The sequence below is a fragment of the Phyllobates terribilis genome, unplaced genomic scaffold (assembly GCF_046119375.1).
Source record: "Phyllobates terribilis strain yellow unplaced genomic scaffold, ASM4611937v1 Scaffold_3__8_contigs__length_932513732, whole genome shotgun sequence".
NCBI lineage: Eukaryota > Metazoa > Chordata > Amphibia > Anura > Dendrobatidae > Phyllobates > Phyllobates terribilis.
This window is the reverse complement of record NW_027362763.1, coordinates 564,424,740-564,444,267: the sequence shown is the minus strand read 5'-3', so window position 1 is coordinate 564,444,267 and position 19,528 is coordinate 564,424,740. Positions and strand designations below refer to the sequence as shown.

The window sequence follows — 19,528 nt, the reverse complement described above, 5'->3', positions numbered from 1 at the left end:
CATGGGTTGAGATAGCTCTGGTTGCTGCTATAGTAGGAAGCTAATTGGAGCAGAGCAGATACTTTGCCTCGCCATATCCAATACATTATAATGAATACATTAATCAAATTCTATTCACAACTTCTCGGGTCACTGCTATAAACATAAATGGAATATAAAGTAATAGTGTAGTAAATACATTTAAGCTATAATTGCATCCCAATTTACATTTAAAAATATCTGTATCAAAGCAAGTCTCTTTTTCATATTCTGCATTAAATGTGCAGAATATTGGAGAGATCCTGATTTGCAACCTTAAGCAGAGGGGATTGCATCTACAAAGATCTTCTGGAACATCGTATATCTATACATTATACAGATAGTGGCCATATTATAATAATTAATTTCCCCTTTGCTGGTGCTGTATATACAACAATATGTCAGAATTTCAATGCAAAGTACAACATTAAAGGTGGACTGCCGGTAAACATTTACTTAAATGGTTCCTTAAAAAAAAAGAGATTCTCCAAAGCATATTTATTAGGTTACAGAAGCGTATACTGTGACATATCCATAAGACTCAGTCAGTCCTTTGGAATAGATATGATGTTTAGAAGGATGGAGGCTACTACACTGATCAATCTGAAAGACTATATGCCATGTATCTGTGCTTTGTAAATGAGGAGGAATGCAATTGCAAGGTAAAACGTGGCACTTTTTTCTGCAACCAGTTGAGAATATTATTTTCTTAAGAGAAAAAAAACTACATGCAGCAATTGTGTGCTCATAAGTGTGGGATTCAGTAGGCCTAAGATCTGCTTGATTCAGTACGCTTTCTATTAGCCATGGACTGTTAGATACTATCCCATAAATACAAGCAAGTCAAACTTTACCAAAACCAGAATGTTTGAGTCTGGTCTAACACTGCATAATATTTAGAGTTTTTTTCTGTGCATGCTTAACATAAAAGGCAACAGGGAAAATGAAGAACGAAAATGGACAAATGGTGCTGCATTATTCAAGGAAAATAAATACAAAAGTATCAGAAAAGTAACTCCTCCATTGTTCTGCATATAGTGTCTGTATACTGTGTTGTTATTTCCATAATTTAGAACTACATTTAAAGTCTAATTACTACATAGGTCAAATAAGGCCTGACATGCCCATCTAAATTTATTGTTAAAGGGATATTTCAATCTCCAAGAGATGTGCCGTAAATTGGGCTTTTATCTATGTCAAAAACAGTGGTTCAGTTGACTCCTAACACACCAGATAAGGTAGATGGTGTACACCAACCACAGAAATGGAACTTGCACCTATCAGACATTTGGGGTGAATCCACATGTATCAGACTTGGTGCAGACATTTTTGCAAATGTCCAATTCATCTACATGGGGCTTACAGTAATCCATGTACTTATCGAAATCAGATGAATAGGGTTCATATAAATTTCGGAAAAAAAAATTGCCGCAGTTTCCAACAGTCACAATTTTGCAACAAATGCATACAAACTGGTCCAGAAACAAAGGTAGAGTTTAGCAGAACCATGCTCAAAAGTGGGTGTTTTAGGGGTTCCAGACATTCCAGGGGCAGGGATTAAAAGTCCTGAATTTGATGTCCTGAATATTGGTAAGTAACTTGTAGATATAAAAAAAAGAGAAAAAGCCAGCTCACAAATGCAATGGGTCCTCCAGAGACTGGAACATTGCCACTGCCAAGGACATCAAACAATTAAAGGGAATCTGTTGGCAGGTTTTTGCTACCTCATTTGAGAGCAGCCTGATGTAGGCAAAGAGAAGCTGAATCCAACAATGTGTCACTTAGGTTACTGGGTGCAGCTGTTCTAACACAATCAAAGCTTTTAGATTTAGCAATTCAAGCAATGCAGCTGAGCTAAGAAAGCTAACCCCGCCCCCACGAGGCACTCTGTGTACATTGTCAATAGACAATGAACTGCTAATCTCAGAATGGGGCGGAGTCGGGCCAGGGCTTACAGGTCCAGCTAGTCATAGCAATGTTAATCAAAAGGGCATTAAAGCTTCTGTCTAAGTAAACAACCCCACACAGATGGACATGTGACACATCATTGAGTTCAGTGTTTTAACCCCTAACCTCATGCTGTCCTCAGTTTAAATAGCAAAGACCTGCTGACAGATTCCCTTAAAGGAGATCCAGCTCAAGACATCTTGAGCTGGATCTCCTCTATATCCTTATCTTGTAGATATACCATAAATATTTATTGATGTTACTACTCCTGTGGTCCTGTGTAACCAGCAGACTATAAAACCACCTAATAATACATATGAATAGTGTTGGGTGGATCAATTTGTGGGACTTCAGTTCATTGGCCAGGGCAGTAATCCCTGGAGTCTTGGGAATCTCATACCTTCCGGGATACCTGGCACGGCTTTTTTTTTTAATGACGCAGTAGCATCTGTATGTCACATTGCAATGATGACATCAGACCAGCTGGCTAATCAAAAGCCTCACCGGGGATCCCATAAGGTAGCCTCTTGTCCAGTAGTCATGGACTGCTGACCTGGCCAATGGATGGGAATCCCATTAATCCACCCGCCCAACTCTTCCTGCAAGTATTGTACAACATGTTTAATATACATACAACCTTAGATGGATTAATCACATACAACATGCAATTATAAAATTATCATCAAGTATAAAGCAATTACCATGGTACAATACAAATACCAAGAGCCGTGTGTGCAGCAGGGACGTAGAGAGATTTGTCTTGTCATGAGACAGTTTGATATTTGGACGTAACTCGTTGAATCATCATCATTAGATTAGCTTTTTTTTTTTGTTCATTACCTGCAAGATTAGGCTGCTGGTTCTAATTATGTACACAGGAGACAAATATTGCTGCCTATCTTACACAAACACATCAATAACAACATTATCAAGAAATCTCTAGGCCTTTGTAGATCATTAGAAATGCCGAGATCACAGAATGTACAAGAGCTATAATTCCAAATATCTTTTCTAAAATGAAGTTTAGTAGTTAAGAACTCTTAATGAGGCAATCCCATAACTGACAATTTGCTTGCCTGAAAGTCGGGAAAGCAGCATTGTAAAATGCTAATGTGAATTAAATAATATACTGCAAAAACAGAATAGCGGAGGAATGGACTCTCCAGAGCATGTAATATGAATGGCTCAATGGTTCCATAGAGTAGATGGTATTTGTGATCAGAAATGCCGCCAGTGTTACTTCCATTCCATATAGTAACCGCTTTATGCTTTACTATATCCAGTCCCTCTTCTTTCCCCAAATCGCATCAAACATTTATGAAAAGTGGGAAGTTGGCGGTAGATCTAGATACACGGTGAAAGGCAGCGAAGAAGGAGATAGAAAGCTCCTTCCCGTGTACAACTTCATAGAAATGAAAGATGATGACTTTCTTATTATACAGCAATGGCCTGTGCTTGTTAAATTTCACTCATTAAGAAGTACTCTCACTCCTTGCAAAGTAGCATCATTCATTTTTAGTGCTACTAGCTTCATAGACATCAATAGAAGTGCACTCTTTGAAGTATGAATATTTCCATTAAAATTATATTTTTGATGCAGAACATTGAGGCATCATTGAATCAGCTATTGTGCTCTGACAGCTTTGTTGTGGAGGTCTACAATGCCGAACAATATACATATACAATCATAATTAGCATAGCGCGTTAAAGTAAACATCGGGGCAAAGCACCAAGAAGATGGAGAAGGCAGTCATAGTAGGCAAGCAGTGGAAATGCGGCTTTAGGTTACCGGGAAGAGAGCCGTACTATCAGCCAAGCACATAAGAGCGTGCACGAATATACAGCAGAATAGAAATGATCCACGTCGCGAACATCTGGATACTTGTAAGTTATGACACATATTCAGCAATCAAAGCCACTTCCTCGCTGCATTTCAAATGATGAATCGTGTTACAATCAAAAGGGTTTAAGGCATCGGCATCTCTCCATTTTATTTTGTATTTTTACAATTTCTTTCTAAGGGCAGATAAGAGTCTACAACAGATATAGAGGCAGTGGATCAGCTGTATCCTTTCATCTCTCTGCAATACCCCACATGCAAATGCATATCAGTGCGGGAGAATACAGATCTCTCACACTGGTTATATGATGGTAGCAGACAGATTTTAAGAGTGATCTCAATCAGGCGTAGGAAAGCCACTGCTTATTTTATAGAGATACTGTTTATCTTGTACAACCACTGCTTACGGTGTGCAAAGTCTGTACCGCAATGAATAGACTACTCGTTTTTTGCTGTTTCTTTTTTAGATACATTTCATTGTTTTGTCAAGATTATTACAGGCAGTTCCTGGGTTGTGAACTAGATAGGTTCTGTATTGATCACATAATAGAGCTCCTCAAATGTAATGTCTACTACAACACCTACAAACTATAATACCTATTAGGCAAAAAATGCAATGGTGTAAGACATAGCATCAAAACTAGAAGTGCGCAAGGTAAAAAACTAAAGCAATACCATAGTTATAGAAGCAATCTTTACTGAAACATAAAAATGTATAAAATTACACAGCATGAAGATGAGCCAAAAAATAGGGGCAGTCGGATCATAGCACAGCATATATGTACAGTACAGACCAAAAGTTTGGACACACCTTCTCATTTAAAGATTTTTCTGTATTTTCATGACTATGAAAATTGTACATTCACACTGAAGGCATCAAAACTATGAATTAACACATGTGGAATTATAAACTTAACAAAAAAGTGTTAAACAACTGAAAATATGTCTTATATTCTAGGTTCTTCAAAGTAGCCACCTTTTGCTTTGATGACTGCTTTGCACACTCTTGGCATTCTCTTGATGAGCTTCAAGAGGTAGTCACCGGAAATGGTTTTCACTTCACAGGTGTGCCCTGTCAGGCTTAATAAGTGGGATTTCTTGCCTTATAAATGGGGTTTGGACCATCAGTTGTCTGGTGGATACACAGCTGATAGTCCTACTGAATAACTGTTAGAATTTGTATTATGGTAAGAAAAAAGCAGCTAAGTAATTATGAAAATACAGAAAAAAATTTAAATGAGAAGGTGTGTCCAAACTTTTGGTCTGTACTGTATATGTATAATCAGGCTTGGACTACATGTCAGTTATATTACATATGCTTATAACATACAGAGGGTGAAATAAGCATTGAACACGTCACCAATTTTTTAAGTAAATCTATTTCTAAAGATGCTATTGACATGCAGTTCTCACCAGATTTTGGTAACAACTCATCCAATCTACACAAGCAAGGAAATAAAACCATAGATGTCGATAAATTAAGTTATGTGTAATAATGAGAAATGACACAGTGAAAAAGTATTGAACCCATGAAGAGAGGTACAAAAAGCCATAGAAAAGCATGACACCAGCTGATTCCATCAGTAATTAGAAAGGAATTTTGCCACCTAGTGAAAAATAATATCAGCTGGTTCAACTGATGGCCTATAAGTGTCTCATTATCAAAGTGCCACATAAAAAACATCTTATGATGGGTAAAACCAGTGAGCTGTCTCAAGACCTTCACAACCTTATTGTTGCAAAACATACTGATGGCATTGGTTACAAAAGAATTTATAACCTACTGAAGGTTCCAGTGAGCAGAACATGATTTCACCATAAACCGTCCATGACCAGGTACTTCCCGCAAGATTTCAGACAGAGTAGTGAAAATAATTATCAAAAGAGATGTCTAAGAGCCATGGAACCATGTGTGGAGAGTACAGAAAGTCCTGGAATCAGCAGGTACAATTGTTTCAAAGAAAGCTATAAGTAATGCACTCAATCTCCATGGCCAGTATGCACGCTCTCCATGCAAGACTCCATTGCTGAACAAAAAGCATGTTGAAGCGTGTTTAAAGTTTGCTCAACAACATCTAGACAAGACTGTGAAATATTAGGAGACTATAGCCCGCTCAGATGAGGCCAAAATTGAATTATTTGAATGTTATAATATACACCATGTTTGGAGACCAAAAGACACTGTATATCACCCCCAAAACACCATACCAACAGTGAAGTTTGGAGGTGGTAACTTCATGGTGTGGGGAGCTTTTTTTAAGCATATGGCACTTCAAACTTATGGAAAACTTCATATGATTATGGTAGGATGAATGGAAAAATGTACCAAGACATTTGATGAAATGGAAATGAGGGTTTAACATTTTAGCAAGACAATGATCCCAAACACATAGCCAAGGAAACTCTCAATTGGTTTCAGAGAAAGAAAATAAAGTTGCTAGAATGACCCTGAATCCAATAGAAAATTTATGGAACAAACTAAAGCTCAGAGTTCATAGAAGGAGCCCATGAAACCTGTAGCATATGAAGATAGTTTGCGTGGAAGAATGGGACAAAATTATACCTGAGCAATACATGTGACTAGTTTCTTTATATAGGAGACGTCTTGAAGCTGTCATCACCAGAGGCTTTTGTACAAAGAAATAAATAAATTTCAGTAACGTGTTTAATACTTTTTCCCTGTGTCATTTCTCATTATTGCACATAACTTAAAGGGAAACTGTCACATCCTATTTGCTATGTACACTGCCCCCATAGCGTTGTTAGTGATGCAATGTGCATCACTAATAAGCTGTTTTCATTAAAATCGGTGGTAGTATAATGATTTTATAACATTATATACACTTTGTCCTACCTGCTTGTATTCAGTCAGAGGGGTGTGATTCTCACATTCAGTCATGGGCAGGCGCAGCATTCAGTCACTGCTGGCGCCGCCCATGTATGTGAATACTGCTCCGGCAAGGTTGCGTCTAGATCGGAGGTGATTTTTTGGGCTCCTTACTTTAGCCACTCCGATCTAGACGCTTCACTACTGAGGAGACTAGATCGGAGTTGCTATTTTATGGATTTGGGCAAAATTCTTTTTTTTCCTGTTTAATGAAATTACATTTTTATTGTCGCTTTATGTAATATAAAAAATTTCCCCTTATCACTGATTGTTCAGTTTTGCCAGAATGTGACTCGTTCCTTTGGTCCACAGTCCTGTCCGCAGCACCGACATTGTGAAAAGTGGGCGGAGCTCCGCGGGGAGAGGGATAAAAGAGCGCCCCCTACAGTCACCATAATGTACAGCACAGAAGTGACAAATTATTACAGGAATGTCTAAGGTCACTGGAGAACACTGCTGTTGTAATTGATGCCACTTTTGTGATGTCAATTAGGGAGGGAGAAAGCTCGGCCACTTTGTGAATTTTTTTTTTAATTAATAAAGTGAGTTTTTTTATTATCACTTTCTATAATATAAAAAAATAGACACAGCTCTGATTGTTCTGTTTTGATAGAATTAAAATTTTCCTGTATGTCCAGAAGTCTCAGCCAGTGATGGAGCAGCCGGCAGAATCATTAGAAAGTACAGCACAAAAGTGGCGTAAATTATAACAGCAGGACGGGATTACTGAGGCCCTCACTCCAGCAACTCCGATCTAGTCTCCTCAGCAGTGAAGCGTCTAGATCAGAGGCTAAAGTGAGGAGCACAAAAATCACCTCTGATCTAGACGCTTCACTGCTGAGGAGACTAGATCGTAGTTGCTGGAGTGAGGGCCTCAAAAAATCACCTCCAATCTAGACGCAACCTTGCCGGAGCAGGATTCAAATACATGGGCGGCACCAGCAGTGACTGAATGCTGCGCCCGCCCATGACTGAATGTGAGAATCACACCCCTATGACTGAATACAGCAGGTAGGACAAAGTGTATATAAAGTAATAACATCATTATACTACCACAGATTTTCATGAAAACAGCTTGTTAGTGATGCACATTGCATCACTAACAAACCAATGGGGGCTGTGTACATAGCAACTAGGACGCGTCAGATTCTCTTTAATTTATAGACATCTATGGGTTGATTTCTTTGCCTGTGTGGATTGGATGGGTTGTTACTGACATCTGGTGAGAATTTCATGTCAACTACACCTTTAAAATAATTTTTACTTAGAAAATTGGTGACGTGTTCAATACTCATTTCAGCCGCTGTATATATGTTGTGCTGTGCTCGGACTGCCCTTCTTTTTTTGTTTCATCCTTGTGCAATGTCATTTTACACTTTTTTATGTTTTTATAAAGATTTGTTCATAAGTTGAGTTTATATGCAATTTGGAACAGGTACAGAGCTTGCAAATGGTAAAATAAAATAACAAATTGCCTCATCACTCACCTTTCTTACCACCCCACCATCCAGTCTTCTTTCTGCCATCAAGGGCAGCCTCACTATAAGCTATGGCATCCAGTCGGGTTCAGGCTTCGAAGGTCACTGCACATCATAAGATCTCATGACACTTCTAGATTTCATGACATCATGACCTTACAACATGCAGTGACCCAAAGGCCTGGATGTAACCAGAAGTCCTGGCCTATAGTGAAGAGGCCAGAGTTGTTAAGTGAGGCAGGAGAAAGAAGAGGATCGATTGGCGGGCAGTGGGGTGGTCAGAGAGGTGAGTGATGAGGTATTAGTTGTTTTCTTTTAACATCTTACATTCATAGTTATGAGTCATACATCATAGTACTGTAAGTCAGATGCTCATAACTCGGGGACTACCTGTATAGTGAAAGGGGATATCCCAAGAAAAGCATTTACAGTGGTGTGAAAAAGCGTTTGCCCACTTCCTGATTTCTTATTCTTTTCCATGTTTATCACAAAAAAAATTAAAATATTAGACAAGGATAACACAAGTAAACACAAAATGCAGTTTTAATATTAATGTCTTTATTAGTAAGGGAAAAAGAAATCCAAACCTACAGGGCCCTATGTGAGAAAGTGATTGCTCCTAAACCTAATAACTGGTTGGGCCACCCTTAGCAGCAACAACTGCAATCAAGCGTTTGCGATAACTGGCAATGAGTCTTTTACAACGCTCTGGAGGAATTTTTCCCTACTCATCTTTGCAAAGTTGTTCTACTTCAGCCATATTGGAGGGTTTACGAGCATGAACCGCCTTTTTAAGGTCATGCCACAGATTCTCAATCGGATTAAGGTCAGGACTTTGACTAGGCCACTCCAATGTCCTAATTTTGTTTTTATTAAGCCAATCAGATGTGGACTGGTGTGTTTTGGATCATTGTCCTGCTGTATGACCCAAGTGCACTTCAGGATTTTTTGGTAGACAGCAGAATTCATGGTTCCACTTACCAAAGCAAGTCTTCCAGGTTAAGAAGCAGCAAAACAGCCCCAGACCATCACATACCACCACCATTTTTACTGTTGGTATGTTGTTCCTTTTCTGAAATGCTGTGTTACTTCTACGCCAGATGTAATGGGCATACACCTTCCAAAAAGTTCAACTTTTGTCTCATCAGTCCACAGAGTATTCTCCCAAAAGTCTTGAAAATCATCAAGATGTTTTCTGGCAAAACTGAGACGAGCCTTTATGTTCTATTCGCTCAGCAGTGGTTTTTGTCTTGGAACTCTGCCATGCATGCCATTTTTGCCCAGTCTCTTTCTAATGGTGGAGTCATGAACACTGACCTTAACTGAGGCAAGTGAGGCCTTGGATGTTGTTGTGGGGTCTTTTCTGACCTCTTGGATGAGTCATCGCTGCGCCCTTGGGGTAATTTTGGCCGGCCGGCCACTCCTGGGAAGGTTCACCACTGTTCAATGTTTTTGCCATTTGTGGATAATGGCTCCCACTGTGGTTCTCTTGAGTCCCAAAGCTTTAGAAATTACTTTATAACCTTTTCCAGTCTGATAGATCTCAATTACTTTGTTTCTCATTTGTTCCTGAATTTCTTTGATCGCAGCATGATGTCTAGCTTTTGAGGATCTTTTGGTCTACTTCACTTTGTTAGGCAGGTCCTATTTAAGTGATTTCTGCATTGAACAGATGTGGCCATAATCAGGCCTGTGTGTGGCTAGGGAAATTGAACTCAGCTTCCCAAAGATGTGATAAACCACAGCTAATTTATGTTTTATGGGGGAAATCACTTTTTCACACAGGGCACTGTAGGTTTGGATTTCTTTTTCCCTTAATAATAAAGGCGTTCATTTAATAACTGCATTTCGTGTTTACTTGTGTTATCTTTGTCTAATATTTAAATTTGTTTTGTGATCCGAAACATTTAAGTGTGACAAACATGCAAAAGAATAAGAAATTAGGAAGGGGGAAACACTTTTTCACATTTTTCACATCACTATATCAGCTATTGGCAAGAAAGAAGTTAATGTATGATTCATGGGGTCTGACCTTCAGAATCCCTATAACAGTGGTCTCGTATCCTATTGGTGAATGCAGCTGTGGTATGTACACGCATGTATGCTACTGCTCCCTTTGACGCCTACTACTCTATTTGTAAGGGGTACATGGGACTTCCTTTCTTGGGATAAGCAGAGTTCGCAGGAGTTGGATCCCCACAGATAATACATCTATCACCTATTTTGTGGATAGATAATGCAGTTTGTGAGTATACAGGGGAATCTTTGTATACTCACAAACTAGAAACAAGTTAACACTGTGGAAAGTTCTAATCTGAAGATTTTCATCCTTAAATTAAAGAAACACTCACATTGAGTTTTGAATTTATTAAATATTTGTATATATGCATGTAATGTAATGTGAGCGTATTAATATACTTACCTACCACTGCTCTCTCTTGTTTCCAGTGCCATTCTTCTCCAATTCTGAGTAACCCGGAAGTGGCCTTTACACTGTAAGCCTATGTAGCATCAGAACGAGGCTTCATAGACTTACATTGTAAAAGTGACTTCCGACTCAGGCATAGAGTGTTGATTAAGCCATCTACTCTCAACTGAAGTGACGTCATTCAGAAGCGAAGCAGAACGGCACTGCACACCGGAGAGAGCAGTGGTAGGTGAGTAAATTAATACGCTCACATTACATTACATGCAAATATATGGTTAGTCCTTGAAGGGTTCAGAGCCATTAATACCAAAAAGACATTTTCTAGAACTGTGATAATTTGTTACGTTGATGTTTGAAGTAACTTATTTCGGTAGGTAGAGATTGAGTAGGAAATAATTTTACAGCGCAAATGTTATCAAAAGAGAGTGCAATGATAATGACCTCAGCACAACTGTCATAAATAGTGCTCTGTGTATGCATCAGATAATCAAATGGATAATTAGCGTGCACTCTGTCTGTAAGGTAGAGGTGCTGATGAAGTGGGCATGTAGTGCCCGGTAGGTACAGGAAATTAGTTCATCGCACACTGCCTAGCATGCGCGCTGTGCTGCTGGGCACATATGATAGTGGTTGTCAGGGGAATGACATGATGCTGCGCAATTATAGGTGGTGTCACACAGGGGGACGGAGGGAAGGGTGGCGCTCCCTCCCGTGACACACTTCCGGCGTGGCGCTCTATTACAGTGCTCTACTGGACCCCTTCCTAAACCCCTCGGCCTACCTTTCCTTGCCTTCCTCAACCCACCTTACCCCCACCCACCACAGACCTTTCCTCGTCCTCCACCATTCCTTACAAATGGATATACAGTACTACTTGCTACCATTGTCTTCCTCTTATTTGTATATTCTAACGTCCTACCTCTCTTTTACAGTAGCGACCTAATGAATAAGGCCTGGTTAAGGCCGAAACGTCTACTGTCGCCGTTATAAAAATTTGGTTTGATGTTTTGCCTGTAAATAAATGAACATTGCAATTGAATCTATGAGTGTGCAGTGAACTAATTTCTTATACATCAGATAAGTCAGATACCTACAAGCATATATTTTGGGAAAAAGAGGAAAACCACTGTACAATGTATTTAGAATATGCAAGACCAAAATCACTCCAGTCACTGGCTAAAATCCAAGGCTGGAAATACAATATAAGGACCAATGAATGGCAGACCATTCGGTATAATAAATTGAAAAAAAAGGAAAGAGAACCGAACATAAGATCCAAAAAACTATAATAATGGAAAGGCAGGGATATAATGTATAAAATACCTTTATTAGACAGGGTGGTATACCATACGGTTAATAAAAAAGCGTACGCTGAACTGGCGATTAAATAATTAGAGAAAAAAATTAAATTAATTAAATTATGGACATATAAAACACATGATAGAGAAATGTATGAGCGACTACTGTCGAGAAATTACCAAGAGGCGTGGCATGTATAGGCATGCAATAAATATTAAGAATAATAATGTGATAATAATTAATAATACATATTATAATAAATACAGTATTGTAAAATACCAAAAGTGTGCACTGCCAGACAAAATAATAACCACTAGGCCACTATCGATTAAATAGAAATAGTAGAGAAAATACACTACTGACAGTAATAACTGTCATAGAGTAAAAAGAAAAGAGAGGGAAGATTCAAAAAAGTATACAAAACGAGAGAGTAGATGCTAAGACGCTCATATTGTACCTGAGAGTAATAGCCGGCCACGTGACGCTGCAGTAGTGTATTTTCTCTAATATTTCTATTTAATCGATAGTGGCCTAGTGGTTATTTTTTTCTCTAATTATGTAATCGCCGGTTCAGCGTACGATTTTTTATTAACCGTATGGTATACCACCCTGTCTAATAAAGGTATTTTATACATTATATCCCTGCCTTTCCATTATTATATTTTTTTGGATCTTATGTTCGGTTCTCTTTCCTTTTTTTTCAAGCATATATTTTGGACAAATGTTCTACTTCTTTAGAGATGTCCACTGAAGGCCTTTCTCTCACGTTCTTGCAGACTAGAAAAGATAACCATTTCAGCCATCAAATATCATTGACCTAAAGGTTTTTCAGCCAACTGGATTACTATTTTTTCTGCAGACAGAAGATATATAGTATCTTCTGTATTTACTGCCACCCATGTCAAGGGGACATTGGACAATGAGTGAAGCTGGCCACAAACTCTAGACAGTTATTGGCCAGAACCTTTCTCTCTCCAAATCCATTGGGAGAAAGTCGGGACATGTTCAAACACATTAAGTGGCCAAATTTGGTGGATTGAGTCGATATTAATGTAATGGATTTGTAAACCAGTGAGGCTACTGTTATGAGTAAATGGAGGACAACATCTAGATTTCTTTCTCTGAGATCCGATTAATAATCGTCTACTTATAGAGCAAGTCTGTAACTACTCAATAATATCTATTGAATTTTAGACATATAGCACTACGCTCGGAATATATCACAGCAAATTGTGCCATTTATCATTTCTTACTCTAAGTCTCATTTAACTAAAATTAGTCAAGCTGCTACTGAAGGAAACACATCTTGGCTAATATGGCACAATCAGGCATCACGCTCACTTTTCTTCCATTTTTTTTCTACCTAGAATAGTGAGACAGATTTTAGAGTATTACATAAGAAATTGCCTTCCATTATATTTGTATTACATCACATAGAAGAATGTGAACAGTTAAATTAGTGGTAATTGATTCTATCAGACCTTGTGGAGAAAGAATCCATGGTGACTATGTGCTAAATAGAATGTGGAATACCGAGATGTTAATACAGTTAAAGTAACAAGTTTTCTTTGTTGCAGAAATGAAGAAACTGCCATTATCACTTAAGTCTGGCTATGAATCAAATGAACCAGTAACAATGGCTGTCAATTGGAATTTGGTTGTATCAAGAGCCCGTCCAAATTATAAGCTCGTGTTTATAGCACACAAACTGACAACAAATGCTCATCTCATCAAAAGCTACAGAACTTTAGAATGTAATTATTAGGAGATTATCCAATGGCTCCAGCGCTTCTGCACTCTGTTTAATAAGCTGTACGTGAGATGTGTTATAAATTAAAAATTAATTTTATTACAATACAGCACTGGGAAATGTGGTAGCTGATCTCCAAATGGATTTAGCTGTGAAAATATATTATCTAAGCATTGTTACCATACCCCATGATTCCCTTTACTTTAAAATAAATTGAATCAATTTACAAGATAATGTACAGTTACAGTTTCGAGAGAAAAAAGTCATTCGTGAGAGACATCCAATCTGTATTTCGACACTTTTCTTGATGAGGCTTAGAAAGCACATATCACCAATCTGCGGCTGTCTTTATTTCATAAAAAAGTGGGCAGTCCTCTATTGGTGATTTTCTGAATATCACCTATTAACAAAAGGGGCCATAAGGAACCCTACTGTCCCCCGACTTTCTGGCAAAAGTATGTCCCTATGTTCCAGGTTGTGAGATGAAGGCAAGCAGAGCAGGCTCCCACAACCCTCCATGGTCCGTCTCACAATGAAAGAGGGGGATCTTGCTCCTAGTTCTAACCAAGCGCTGTCGCATACTTTACTAAGCACTTATCAAAAGATGTATCTGCAATATGTATCTGCGACATGATGTTTCTGCAATGGCTTACTAAAGTACTCGACAGTCCTGGGTTAGTGTAAAGAACGAGATCTTGGGAGATTTTGCTCATACACTGTGAGAGGGACCACAAAGCGTTGTGGGATCTCTCTCTACATGCAGGGATCCAACAACTTGTAAGTTCGGAGCCGACTTCCGCTAGAATGTGGGGCCGTTCAGGGGCATTAGGGTTACTTCTGGCCATTTTTGTTAAGAGGTGATATTTAGAAAAATCACCAATCTGGGGCTGCCCACGCCCCAGATTGCTGATGGTTACTGTATAAATATGAATGTAAAAAGCCAGACCTACCATTCATGTTCTTGAAGATGTTGAGAATTGGGAGAATCTGACGGTAGTAAGGTACAAGAGCTTCTCCAACCATTTCAGCAGAAACTACCAGGTGCTGTAGTACTTTGAGGGTGGTGCATATTACTTGACGATTACGGATATTCAAAGCATCTAAAACAAGATTATATAAGGTTATAAGGTTTAAATTGCAAAGTATATATAAAATCCCCAACATGAGAGACGCTTAATAAAGCACTGGTCAAAGTCAAGACCGGTCCATACTGGCCACACTTTAAATATACTTCTAAAATATCAAGCATATAATACCCATTATTAAATCCATGGAGTTTATTGATAATTGGTATGGTGTCATTGTTTATGGATTATATAATGAATGTACATTTCTTCTGATTCTGTCTAAACTGTATAAATCTAAGCACAAGCATCACTGGACAGTACTATGCTACTCATGAATGTCTGATATTCAGTCTGCTATCTTCTACCATGTATTGATGTTTGATAATCAGGTAATAAGGGTGGCTCAGTGGTTAGCACTGCAGCTTTGCAGCGCTGGGGTACTGGGTTCAAATCCCACCAAGGACAACATCTGCAAGGAGTTTGTATGTTCTCCCCGTGTTTGCGTGGGTTTCCTCCGGGTTCCCCGGTTTCTTTCCACACTCCAAAGACATACTGATAGGGAATGTAGATTGTGAGCCCCAATGGGGACAGTGCCGATAATGTCTGTAAAGCGCTGTGAAATTAATGGCGCTATATAAGTGAGTAAAATAAATATAAATAATCTGTTACAGCAGATTGCCATTTGCTCTCTTAAAGCTCATCACTGAGCACCCACTTATGTCCCTCTAAGGCTATGTGCCCACGATGCAGAAATGAAGCAGAAAATTTCTGCATCTCCCTGGCAGAAAAAACGCATGCAGATTGTGCATGCGGATTCACATGCGTTAACGCATGTGGACTGACAAGCACTTTCCAAGCGATAGCATCACTTGGAAAGTGCTTGACGACTAGGTCACACTATATAAATCCATGCAAAAGGCATGGATTTATATAGTGTGACCATAAAAATAAAAAAATAAAGCTATACTTACCCCCCGATCCCCCGCCGCGTGTGCTGTCGAGCTCGTCCTGGCTTCTTCCGGGTTTCCGGCATCTCGCGAGACAGCCTGCGGTCACATGACCACGATGTCATCTCAGGTCCTGGAAGGTAAGCGCTGCGGGGGCCGCCGGACAGGTAAATATAAACTTTATTTATTATTTTATTCTTTTTTTTACAGGTACAATGGTACCCAGGTCTGGATGAGTCTTCTCTCCTCCAGAACTGGCTACCATCCGCACATAGAGACGCATAAAATCCACTTGTACAAATGTACAGACACGGATTCTATGCGTCTCAATGCAAATCAATGGCGGCGCTTCCGCAAAATTAATAAACATGCTGCGGATTTATGAGCGCCGCAGAAACGCTGCGGAAAAATCCGCAGCATGTGCATTGACATTGCGGAATGTCATTGGGGACCATGGGGTGCGGATTACCATGCGTTTTTGATGCGTTTCCGCTGCGGAAATTCCGCAGCATAAACGCATGAAAAACGCATCGTGTGCACGCAGCCTAACAATCCAACAATCAGTAATTGTAAACTAAGCAATTCATTAATCTATACATGCAATCTAATAAAAAGCAGTATGCTGCAGTTAGGGTGGCAGTGGGTTCCCTTACCTACTGAACCCCTGTAAAGCTTCATACTTTATACTTATGGTATATCTGCTACTTACATTTAAAAAAGAATTGACTCTTAACTACACTGCTCAAAAAAATAAAGGGAAGAGTCAAATAACACATCCTAGATCTGAATGAATGAAATATTCTCATTGAATACTTTGTTCTGTACAAAGTTGAATGTGCTGAAAACAAAATCACACAAAAATCATAAATGGAAATCAAATTTATTAACCAATGGAGGCCTGGATTTGGAGTCACCCTCAAAATTAAAGTGGAAAAACACACTACAGACGGATCCAACTTTGATGTAATGTCCTTAAAACAAGTCAAAATGAGGCTCAGTATTGTGTGTGGCCTCCACGTGCCTGTATGACCTCCCTACAATGCCTGGGCATGCTCCTGATGAGGCTGAGTATTGTGTGTGGCCTCCACGTGCCTGTATGACCTCCCTACAACGCCTGGGCATGCTCCTGATGAGGTTGCGGATGGTCTTCTGTGGGATCTCCTTCCAGACCTGGACTAAAGCATCTGCCAACTCCTGGACAGTCTGTGGTGCAACGTGATGTTGGTGGATGGAGCGAGACATGATGTCCCAGATGTGCTCAATCGGATTCAGGTCTGGGGAACGGGCGGGCCAGTCCATAGCTTCAATGCCTTCATCTTGCAGGAACTGCTGACACACTCCAGCCATATGAGGGCTGGCATTGTCCTGCATTAAGAGGAACCCAGGGCCAACCGCACCAGCATATGGTCTCACAAGGGGTCTGAGGATCTCATCTCGGTACCTAATGGCAGTCAGGCTACCTCTGGCGAGCACATGGAGGTCCGTGCGGCCCTCCAAAGAAATGCCACCCCACACCATTACTGACCCACTGCCAAACCGGTCATGCCGAAGGATGTTGCAGGCAGCAGATCGCTCTCCACAGCGTCTCCAGACTCTGTCACGTCTGTCACATGTGCTTAGTGTGAACCTGCTTTCATCTGTGAAGAGCACAGGGCGGCAGTGACGACTTTGCCAATCCTGGTGTTCTGTGGCAAATGCCAAGCGTACTGCACGGTGTTGGGCTGTGAGCACAACCCCCATCTGGGGATGTCAGGCCCTCATACCACCCTCATGGAGTCGGTTTCTAACTGTTTGTGCAGACACATGCACATTTGTGGCCTGCTGGAGATCATTTTGCAGGGCTCCGGCAGTGCTCCTCCTGTTCCTCCTTGCACAAAGGCGGAGGTAGCAGTCCTGCTGTTGGGTTGTTGCCCTCCTACGGCCCCCTCCACGTCTCCTGGTGTACTGGCCTGTCTCCTGGTAGCGCCTCCAGCCTCTGGACACTACGCTGACAGACAGCAAACCTTCTTGCCACAGCTCGCATTGATGTGCCATCCTGGATGAACTGCACTACCTGAGCAACTTCTGTGGGTTGTAGAGTCCGTCTAATGCTACCACGAGTGTGAAAGCACAACCAACATTCAAAAGTGACCAAAACATCAGCCAGAAAGCATTGGTACTGAGATGTGGTCTGTGGTCCCCACCTGCAGAACCACTCCATTACTGAGGGTGTCTTGATAATTGCCAATAATTTCCATCTATTGTCTATTCCATTTGCACAACAGCATGTGAAATTGATTGTCAATCAGTGTTGCTTCCTAAGTGGACAGTTAGTTTGATTTCACAGAAGTTTGATTTACTTGGAGTTATATTCTGTTGTTTAAGTGTTCCCTTTATTTTTTTGAGCAGTGTATATGATCAATACATTTTCAACATATTCATTTCTAGCAGAGTACTTATAGAGCAAATCCCCAAACAAATGTACAACTGATTATGCAGGGGTTGTCCGGAACTAAACAACTAATGACCTATACATAGTGCTCGTGCACACAACTGTATTTTTGGTCTGAGTGCTATCTGTTAACCCCTTCACCCCAGGGAGAATTTTCATTTTTCGTTGTCGTTTTTTCCTCCTCTTCTTCCAAGCTATATATTTTTTCCATCAATATAGCCGTATGAGGCCTTGTTTTTTGCGGGATGAGTTTTACTTTTGAAACCTGTAGCGTTTTCATTTTTAGAGATCTGGTGCTATGTGAGGGCTTATTTTTTGCACCCTGACCTGATGTTTTTATTGATACCATTTTGGGGTAGATACAATGTTTTGATTGCCTCTTATTGAATTTGCCTCTTATTGAATTTTATTGTAATGTTGCAGTGACCAAAAAAACATAATTCTGGCGTTTTGATTTTTTTCTCGTTATGCAGTTTACAGATCTGATTAATATTTTATATTTTGATAGATTGGACATTTCTGAATGCAGCAATACCGAATATGTGTATTTGGGGGGGGGGGGCAAAAGAGGGTGATCTGAACTTTTGTGTTTTTCTTATTTTTTAATATATTTTTAAACTTTTTTTTACTTTATTTAATAGTGCCCTTAGGGAACTTCAAGCAGGGATCATCCGTTAGCCTGTGCTATACATTGCAGTGCTTCAGCCCTGTTATGTATAGCAAAAATTACGATCTCCTATGAATGCTGGCCAGGAGCATCGTGCTGACAGACACTTGGGTCTTCTGCAGATTCCCGGCTGTCTTGACAACCCATCGGCACCCCGCGATCACGTGACTGGCGTGCCGATGGACGGGGTTTGTGATCCGCTTCTGGCCGGTGTGTGTTAAATGCCAATGTCAGTGATTGACAGCGGCATTTAACTGGTCTCGGATCCGCCGGCAGCTGTTAGAGGCACATGATGGCTGATTAAATTAGCCATCAAGTGCGGGGAAAGATACGGGCTCAATGCCATCAAAGGCAGGGACACAGCTGATTATGTAAATATACGTCATCGGTCGTGAATGGTTTAAAAAACAGACCACTCTTGGACCAATGTTATTTAAAGAGGCAGGGCAGATGAAAGATATTTTTCACTGACTGAATCTTCATGTGAAAAAAATCGCAGCATGCACGATTTTGCACTAAAAATTGGATGAGACTCATCCATTCAAGTTTATTGGTGTCAGAAAATAATCGGATGCCATACGGAGCAACAGTATAACATTCACTTTTTATTGCAATTCTGTAACATAGGAAACTGTAAAAGGTCTTGTTAATGATCATTTGTTGCTGAGTGGAAAAATATTTTGTACACAGATTGCACATGGATGACAAGTTAGAAAACAATTAATCACACTTTTCTGGACGAAAATTGGACCAAATTTTAGAATTGTAT

The 19,528-nt window shown here is 39.9% G+C and overlaps 1 protein-coding gene across 1 annotated transcript in view; it reads right to left on the bottom strand.

The window, feature by feature from the left end:
• PACRG (parkin coregulated) overlaps window positions 1–19,528 on the bottom strand; it is an 856,879-nt gene that overhangs the window by 351,483 nt on the left and 485,868 nt on the right. Inside the window, exon 4 of the mRNA XM_073673251.1 lies at window positions 14,598–14,747. Coding sequence (XP_073529352.1) covers window positions 14,598–14,747 — 150 coding nt within the window. The remainder of the gene's footprint in view (window positions 1–14,597; window positions 14,748–19,528) is intronic.